The sequence below is a fragment of the Eumetopias jubatus genome, unplaced genomic scaffold, assembly GCF_037043125.1.
Source record: "Eumetopias jubatus isolate StellerSeaLion01/CBP00866 unplaced genomic scaffold, mEumJub1_p1.0 scaffold_11, whole genome shotgun sequence".
NCBI lineage: Eukaryota > Metazoa > Chordata > Mammalia > Carnivora > Otariidae > Eumetopias > Eumetopias jubatus.
In genome coordinates, this window is record NW_028274817.1 from 94,514,868 (window position 1) to 94,524,777 (window position 9,910).

The 9,910-nt window shown below is 43.0% G+C and overlaps 1 protein-coding gene across 2 annotated transcripts in view; it reads right to left on the reverse strand.

Annotated features, from left to right (window-relative positions):
- The window catches only part of XK (X-linked Kx blood group antigen, Kell and VPS13A binding protein), a 44,496-nt gene extending 35,334 nt beyond the window's left edge, over nt 1-9,162 (reverse strand). For both annotated transcript variants that reach the window (XM_028113515.2, XM_028113516.2), the window contains exons 1-2: nt 8,796-9,162; nt 1,255-1,517 (exon numbers count right to left, since the gene is read on the reverse strand). In XM_028113515.2, coding sequence (XP_027969316.1) covers nt 1,255-1,517; nt 8,796-9,040 — 508 coding nt within the window. In that variant the 5' untranslated portion in view covers nt 9,041-9,162. The remainder of the gene's footprint in view (nt 1-1,254; nt 1,518-8,795) is intronic.
- Between the last annotated feature and the right edge of the window lie 748 nt (nt 9,163-9,910).

Sequence of the window (9,910 nt, forward strand, 5' to 3'; positions counted from 1 at the left end):
TAATGGACCGAGGTTCAAGACCTCAACTTTAGGTCCTGACATATCTTAAGAATCGTAGTCACTCTGAGGTAACCTGAATGAGCTGTGCCATGCAAATACCCTGTGACCCTGCCATAAATTAAGCCATTTTACCAGTGAGCCTAGATGGTAAAATCTAGCCTCGGCAGAAAGAAGAGAATACTGAGGGAAGTAAAATTAATTTTATTTTTTTTTAATTCCAATTTCTGTGTTATCTTAAATATGTATTTTTTTCAACTTAAGGCTTTTACCTCATTTTTGCTTGTCTACATAGTAAAACCTACCAGAATATCTGGTTTTCATTTACCTAAAATATTTGGGAGGAGTTGTTTCCTCTCCTCATATGAAGTTTTTTCACTTGTGTCTTAGGCATGTAGAGGTTTTTGTTTTGTTTTGTTTAAATCTGGTTTAACCAAAACCTGCCAAAGAACAGTCCAAAGGTTAGACAACTGTGTTCATTTAAAAGCTGAGCTACCTATTAGAACTTCAAGAAGATAGGAGAGTGTTCTTGATTCGATCATTCATCACAAAGAACCCATTACAACCAAGGGTCTCAGCTGGTTTAGAACTATCACTGAATGACGGGGGCAAAATCCAAAGAGGCCCAGCTTCTGACAGGTGCATTTTCAGCCCACAGCAAGCTGTTTTTTCCAAAATGGTCACGGCAATGAATTTCTAGAACTCTACCATTCCCCATCATGAGTCAGAGTTTCCTCCCCTCCCCTTCCTTTGAACCTCGATGGGATTTTTGACTGCTTCAACAAAGAAAACACAGCAGAAATAATGTCATGTGACTTCCGAGGCTGGATCACAAAAGGTGATCCTTTTTCGTCCCCAGGACACTGCCCTTGAAAGCGTCCACCACGCTGGAAGCCCCAACTAGCCCACATAGAGAGATGAAATGGAGAAGATCGGAGGCCCTCAGCAACAGCTAGCATCGGCCATAAGCAATGTGAGGGAAGGAGCCTTCAATGGATTCTAGCCCCCTATCATTGAGCCACCCCAGCTGATGTACAGTGAAGTGCAGGTGAGCCCTTCTGGGCTGCCCTGCACAAATTGCAGATTCATAAGCAAAATAAACACGGCTACTATTTTAACTAAGTTTTCAGCTTAGTAACTGGAACACAGATTCAGAACTGAAGGCACATACGAATGAATTTCACATGAAACAAAATAAACTTTGTTTTACTCCCACTTTGACCCCTGAATGCAGGCAGAAATGAAAAATATACATACATCTTCCAATAGTGACGTCCTGCTGCAGGGTGCTTATATACAGCTGCAGAGTCAGCTGGGGGGCTGAGCCCAGGAAGGCCTGGATCACCGATGCGCGACTGAACGCAGACCGATGAGTGAAGAGCTTGCCCTCGGCCTGGCCCACCTCCTTCTCAACTTCTTCTGAGAAGCCATTTTTTGGCATCTGTCGCTTCTTAGTGATGCTGACATATGGCTCTTCGATGTGGCCTGATTGACAATAGATGCAGAAGACTTCAAAACACCTGGAAACAGATCAGCAAGTCATGTTAATCAGAGACAGACAGGATTCTGTTTTCTCTCAGTTACCCTGCTTACACTTAGCCTGATTCTCAAAGCTTTGACTTGGCTACTCTGGACTACAGCCCCTTCTCTCAAATCACCCACTCCAAGGAGTTCTGAGCATGAAGTTGGTCCTCTTGCGGCCCTCCAGCAGGCTGACTGAAAATGAGTGTGAACTTAATTGAGAGAGGACGCCAAAGGCCACCGAGGCAAGGAAACCAAGTAGGGAAGGGGAAGTGGTTCAGGCTCCAGAGCCAGAGAAGAATGTTCAATTTCCCTTCATGACACTTACTAGCTGTGCAGTCCTGGTCAAGTCATTTAACCTTTGAACGCTTTCCCTCAATTATAAAGCAGAGAGAACACGTACTTTGCCACACTGTTGTGGCAATAATACAGTATATGGGTGTGTATGTTTGTGTGTGTACTGATATATATATTCATATATATGTATATTCTTTTTCCACATCCAGTAGATGCCCCATATCACCTCAGTTAAAGCAGCAGCTATGGGTGGGAGAGCCCCTAGCACAGAGCAGCTTGCCATCTAGCACTCGCCTAAAAGACTACAATATACCACCTAGCTCTCGGCTCTCATAAACCCTTAATGGGACATGACTAAAGTCAATCCTGTCTGGAGGTCTGTCAGCTATGTCTTACTTATGGAATAAGCCTGCCCTAGGGAGGAAGCCTTAACCAGTCGCCTTTCTAGACTGACAGAGTACCTAGCTTTTAAAATTAGATTTTCTTCTCTAGGTAATGATATGGATACCAAAGGGAGGAAGAGTACTGACCTGCGTGATTTACTCCGAAGTGCACACACACACACACACACACACACACACACGGATTGATGGGTCAATCGAGGGATGGAAAGACGCATGAAATAAAATGTTAACTGTAGAACCTAGGTGGTGAGTACTTGGGTGTTCACTGTATAATTCTTTTAAGTTGTCTTCTGCATGTTTGAAAATCTTCATAATATAATGCTGGGGGAAAATGTGTTTTTCTTAGAAATAAGAAAAATGTTCATGGCCTTAGGTTTAAAAGTTGTTAAAGGACTTTTTTTCTCCCAACATGCATTTTCATAACAACCTTATGATGCTGCCAGAAGGTTTTATGGCTTCATCTATTTTATTGAAAGTTAACTTTGTACTCTCACCTGAGGCAACTATGGCAACAAGAATACATTTATAATTAAATAATAAAATAAAACTTGATGTAAGAAAGGAAATGCAAGAGCCTCTCTGATGAGTACAAAGTGGACATATTTTGTCACTACTGTCTTTGTTCATTCCTTCCTGGGAGGAAGAAGGTACACAGCAGTGTTTGTGTGTACGTAAGAGAAAGAGAGATAAGGTGGGAGAGACAGGTTTGTCTGGTACATTTTGTCCAATGGGGTCAAAGACACTTTTGATATAGTACATAAAAACAGGTTAAAAAGCCTGGGTCAATTTGTTCAACTGAAAATAATGAAGTACAGGCTGTGAGTTCAAGTCCAGCTAAACCAACTGAATTTTCTCTGAGAAAAACTCCAATCTAGGGGCGCCTGAGTGGCTCAGTCGTTGGGCGTCTGCCTTCAGCTTGGGTCATGATCCCAGAGTCCTGGGATCGAGCCTCACATCGGGCCCCCTGCTCAGCGGGAAGCCTGCTTCTCCCTCTCCCGCTCCCCCTGCTTGTGTTCCCTCTCTCGCTGTGTCTCTCTCTGTCAAATAAATAAAATCTAAAAAAAAAAAGAAAGAAAGAAAGAAAGAAAAACGCCAATCTATAAGAACTATTTGAGGCCTAGCAACTTCACACAAGGACTACAAGACAAAATAAACTGACCATCATCTTAATTCTCAAATATGTGATGAATGCAGATGGACTTTGCCAGTGCTGTGGGAAATGCAAAGACAGCTGGGGTACACCTGCCTCATTCAGAGGTGCTCACAATCTAAATGGAAAAGAGTACGTATACATGAGAATAATAATGAACACAACTAATATTTACATAGCACTTTCGGTTTACAAAATATTTCTCAAAATATTTCTCATATAAGCCTACTGCAAGAATTTGAATCATAGCATTATTTGCAACAGGAAAATTCTGGGAATACTCTAAGGGTCCTAAAATAAAACAAGAATTAAATAAATCACAATATATACATTCAATGAAGTATTACCCAGTCCTTAAAACTGATGGTATAGACATACATCTACTAATATGTAAAAATGTCTACTATATTTGGTAAGTGAAAGGAGTAAATTATAATAGAATATACATAGAAAATTCCATTTTTTGTAAAAAAAAAAAATCACATATATAAAAACATATAAATCACACATACACATAAACACTGGAGTGCTGGATTTGGCTCATACCGACTCAAGAGGCTGTTAAATTGTTAGGAATCATGTGAGCCAGTTGTTAAAAAACTGGTAGCTTGAAATAGGCCATGATGGGAATATTTACATCACAGAAACCAGCAAACTCTGCAATTCAGGGCTTTTCCCCCCAAGAGATAGTTTACCAGCTTACTGCTATAAAAATTTGAGTAAGGATATACAACAAAATGATAAATATTGTTCTTTTTAGGCAGTCAAGTTAGTGTTTTTTAAATTTTTTAATTGTGTGTATCTGTTTTCTGCTCTTCTGTCCTTTCAACAACAAACATGTTTTACCTGAATTATAAAATCAAGCTTAGACTTTTTAAAGACTAAACAACCAAACACCAGCACATGCTAAGAGGTGAATGAATGAAAATAAAGGTTCAGAGGAGAAAGCCAGTCTCTCTCTCTTTTTTTTTTTAGAAAGCCAGTCTCTTGATGCTGAGGAGGGTGCTGTATTAAACAGGAACCATGTACTGAATTGTTGACAAATTGTTGACACTTCAAGGTCTACCAATCGGGATTATAGAAGGTTCCAGAATGGCTGACAGAGGTGGCCCTGAAGCCCAAGTGCACATCCTCGCAATCCACTGTTTTTCCCAATTAATACATTTATCTCAGCACAGAGTTTTACACATAGTAGGTGTTTAATAAATGTGTGTATGGTCCTAAGACTTCCCCTACTTGCCACTACTGGTTAAGAAAACTGGTAAGAAACAAACTACCATTCTTCTTGAAATTCTGCAAAACTCATCCAATTATTCCAAATGTGGGGTTTTTTTCTTTCTTTCTTTCTTTCTTTTTGCTGGAGAGATTGTCTGAATATAGCTGTAAGTTAAATATTTTCATCAAAATCGTTCAAGGCTATTTTTCAGTATCATGTAGACCAAGGGTTGGCAACCACTTTCTGTAAAGGATTTACAAAGAGTAAATATTTTAGGCTTTGCAGGTCACAGTCTGTATCCCAACTATTCAGTCCATCACTGCAGTGCAAAAGCAGCCATACATAATACATTAAATGAATGGGCATGGCTGTTTTCCAAATAAAACTTTATTGACAAAAACAGGTAGTGGGGGGATTTGGCCGGTGAGGCATAGTCTGCCAACCCACAATGTAGATAATCAGCAGGCCGATCCATTTTTTTTTTTTTTACTTCACCCCATTTTCAAGCATCACAGTTGAAGGAGTTTATCCCATAGCTGAAACAATGCTTGTTGGTGTCTGCACAAATAACCTGTGGTATCAGAGACCCTTTAAAGCAGTTAACAAAAACATGTTTTCAAAAGAAACACTATGATTTCCTACATGCCATGTTATCTTCAGATGACACACATGCTCAATGAGGCTACCCAAGAACCAAACTGGTTACATAGAAAGCAGGATGTGACCTTTGAAAAGCTACTTGCCTCAATTTCTCAACTGTAACAAAAAGAAAATGACAGGTCTCAGGGTTTTACAGTGGATGGAATTAAATACTGTACGTATAAGCACTTTGCAAACAAACAAAAAAAAGCTCTTAAATATAGGCTACTATTATTTTAAAGTCTTTTTTTTTAAAGATTTTATTTATTTGAGAGAGAGAGAGCACGAGAGGGAAGAGGGTCAGAGGGAGAAGCAGACTCCCTGCCAAGCAGGGAGCCCGATGCGGGACTCGATCCCGGGACTCCAGGATCATGACCTGAGCCGAAGGCAGTCGCTTAACCAACTGAGCCTGGACCCAGGCGCCCTATTTTAAAGTCTTTTGAAAGCTTATTATACAAAGAAATACTCTCATGAATCATGTTGCAATGTTCTGTAAAAAAATTACTAGAACTTCTTAGCTTTCATTTTTATAAACCCAGATTTTCCTCATTATACCAGTAAATAAAAATGGAGGAAAATTCCTTGAACTTGAAACCCATTTATATTTATTCCTTCTCCCAATTTATTTAAAAAACTAACATTATTGTAAAAGGATGATAAACAGATTTTGTTGTTGTTAGGTGTTTTTCCCCCTCTGGTTTTCTAGAATATCTATTATCATTCACAATAAGATCATCCTTAAAATAAAAAATAAATTCAAGATACTATTCAATGATCATATCATTCAGACCTAGGCTTAATAAGGAAACAACCACACAAACTGCAACTACAGTTTTAAATATAAGACTGATAAATGAAATACGGTGCTCTCCCAGTGCTTCCCTAAAGGAAAGAAGGAACGGGGCCTAGTTTTTAGTATTTAGCCCATAATTATTATAGTGTAATGCAGTGCAGTTTAACTGAGTGAACTCAAAAACAGCATCTCACCCAAAAAGAACATGAGTTTGGCTAGTTAGTACCCAACCAAAAATAAATTGAGCTAAATTTTCCAAAAACAATTTCAAAATATTAGTAAGTCAAATTAGTAAGGAGGGGAAAGAAACAGACCATGACTCTCTTTTGTTTGGGGGAAATAATTTTGATCTTAAGTAAAGCTGATGTCTTGGGAGTTAAAATAGAATCAAACTGCCAGCAGTAAAAACTTCCAATAAGATACTAAGTCCTGCGAATACACGTCAGCAAATTGCTTTTCTCTTAATCTGGAAGCTAAGAGGTTTGGACCCACGTTTTGTGTACCTCAGCTCTAAGATCATGGGTCCAATATCTCCTTGAAATACATCAGTTGCATTAGAATGGGAGAGTCCTTGCTGACAGAAGGGGGTGGTTTGTTGCTTTATTTTTTAGGTCTTATTCTGTTTTTCCCCCAAGAAGGCAATGACCCATTCAGAATTTTCTGGAACTAGGTCTTTTTATGGAATTGAAACTTTTTATATAGCTGAGAGGTTATCTCTTCAAAGCATCAAACTTTTTTAAAAATAGTTAAAATATTTTTACTATAAAAACTGAAAAATGTAGAGTAGCATATAATGAGGGGAAAAAATGATGCACTTTTTTGTATTTTCCAGGAGACAATTAAAACCGCCCATAACTCTGTCATCCAGAAATTACCACTCTCTACAACTTGGTATATTTCCTTGAGCTCAGGTTTACATGTGCCACCTTATTTTTATACATATCACGTCACTAGCTTTGTCTTGGGTCACTCTTAATATTTAGAAAGATTTTAAATGGCAGTAATGATAGAGATCACTCACCTGGATAGCTATTTAGGTCGTTTGTTTAGATTTTGCCAAGATGACCAAACTTCCTTAATTTAAGATGGCGCTGCTGGTAAAACATACTCCACACTCTTCAGCTTTCTTTCAGAGTGTAGGGAACATAAACCAAACTCAATTTCTTTTTTCTTTTTTTTTTTAACCAAACTCAATTTCTAAGAAGCTTTGTGAACATGGTCTGGGGTGTCCCTTTCCTTATCTATAAAATGGGAAAAGTGACATCTACTCCATGGTGAGGATTCAGTGTACTGAGGTATCTTAGCACCAACCAAACCATCTAGCACAAGCAGCACTGAGAAACACCAGTTCCCCTTGATCTGTCACTTCATTTAAACATCGTGAGCAATGAGTTTTCTTTTCACAGATAAGGTTAATAAATGATGAGTGCCTTGCCCAAAGTCAGATCACACTGATTTTACCGAGCGGGATTACAATCAGGATGCTGTGGCCTACTTGGTCAGAGAGGACTACCTCCTCACTAAATAGCACCAGTTTGCACGACTTTGAAATTCCTCTCTTTCTTTCTCTCTCTCCTTTTTTCCTCCCTAATTCTTCCCTTGCAACTCTCAGATGTCAGTAGCAAGGCCTTAGTACCGCTAGTGTACCTGTTTCTGTTCCTCTCTAGGATTCTGTGGCTTCTGGATGCTGGGAGACTTGTTCACCCAGTTTGTCCTGTGTGTGAACTGCAGGTCCGTAATCTGAGCGTCAGGTGGGATAGCTGTATTTAATGTGAAGTGCAAAGTTTTAGAATAGGGCTCTCTAAAATCTATCTTGCTACTGGACTTTTTTGGGTCTCTGTGTGTGTTGGGGCGGGGGAGATACTGCCTGGTAGGTGAAGATTCCTGGCTAGCTGAATCTTCTGGCAGCTGAGCTCTAGCCTTTCTATCTCTTCCAATTCATCTATCACCTGTGTCTAAATTCAGTATTATAAATTGCTTTCTAATACAGGTAAGAATCCTTTGTTTTGCTTTTCCTACAGGGTTGAAAGCTGTGGAAACAACACATTTTAAACTCTCTCCATGGTCCTTAGATAAGCCAGTCTACTTCATTACCGTGCATTCGACTTGCTTTGTGTTAATATAAATTAATTTCCAGAAATGTCACTGATGGTTTTTTTTCTTAACGCACGAAAGTTTCTGTCTTCATGGCACACTGTGTTCCAGCTTCAATCACTATGTTTGTAAGTCAGGCAGGGCAGGAAGGCATTTCTACAACCCTGTTTCCACACCAACAGAATGATGCATAATTTCTAGAGCTCTGCATGAGAATTAAATAAATTAGTTATTTGTGAAGCGCTCAGAACAGTGCCGGCACACAGGAAACTCCGCGTTTGATAAATTAAAGAACCTGCACACGCTTTTGCTCTAAAGGCGATTCAGCCCACACACTTCTCAAGGGTTTGTCACGACACAAGCCAATCCTGCCAGAGCCCACCTGACCCCAGAGAAGGCTTGTATTTCATGAGGTCGAACTATGTGCACCTGCCATTTCTGTTGGTCAGGTTCAGCTGAGTGTTGGCAATTTCATATGCGAGAACCTAAGAGGGAAGGCGGTCCGCCCCGGCTTTATCCCCACTCTCCCCGGATTCTGTCGCATTCGCGTGACTGGAACGGTGGGGCCGACGCGCAGGGCCGGCCGGCCTGGGCCCGGCACCCAGGCCAGCCGCCGGCCCCTCCCGGAAAGCCGCCCCTCTCGGCCAGGGCAGAGGGCGAGGGGACCCGGGGGCCCGCACGCACCTGAAGAGCGGCCCGAGTTGCAGCAGGTGCAGTAGCAGCACGAGCGGGCGGTCGCGGCTGAAGTCGCGGTGCACGAAGAGGAGCGTGAGCTGCACGAGAGCGCAGGGCAGCAGCGAGAAAAGCAGCGTCAGCGCCTGCCACATGCCGTCCCCGCCCGAGCGGTAGGTGCTGCTCAGGTACAGCGCCGCCGTCGTCTCGGCCACGAACAGGAACACGGACGCCAGCACGGAGCCCGGGAATTTCATCTCCGCGCGTCAGCGGCGCGCACCGGCGGCAGACAGGGTGGCGGCGGCGGCTGCCCGGGGGGTGAGGGGGGCTCCCGGCATGCCCGGCCCCGACTGCTCTCGCGCCCTGCGCTACCCGCCGAGGGCACGGGGCCGGCCCAGAGGCCGGGGTGCTGGAGCGCGGCCTGGGGGCGACCTGCCGGGCCGGGCTGGGGCGGGGAGCGCGGCCCCGCCGACACGCCCACGCGCACCGGGCGCCGCCCGCGCGCCACCCTCTGCCCGCGGCGTCTCCGCGGCGACGGACCTCAGGCGGGCCGCGAACCTGCGTCCTGCGACTGCTCGCGCCGCAGCCCCAACGGCTGCGGCGGGCCCTGCTGGCCCCGCGCTCAGCCTCTGGGTCCTAGAGCCCTTGGCCCGAGCTCCCGTACACATCCCTTCGAAAAACTGCAACCAATGGGGCCCAGAATCCGGGGCTGGACGCCTTTCCATCCCAGGTCTCTATTTTGTGGGCCTAGGGAACGCCTAATTCCTCAAAGCACCAGCGTTTCCAGTCATTTAAAAATAACCAGACCACACAGATGTTTTTCAAAGTACAAGCGTAAAGTCCTGTATCCAGGATTTACTGTTTCAGTGGGCCAAGTAAGCACGCCCTTCAGCCTTCCAGATACAGTGGTCTAAAACGTTGCTTGCAGTGGTTAAAGAGCATCAGAGACAATCCTTAGGAGCCAAAGCCTTCTCTCCCAGAAAAACTGCCTACATAATGTATTCCTCTGTAACTAACCCGCACAGAGTAAAGACCAGGACCTAATAAGGAAACGGTTTTCTAGCCCAAGGCATACCTCTGCTTGCTAGTGTGTGCCAGCCCCAGAACTAACATAATTCCTCTTCACT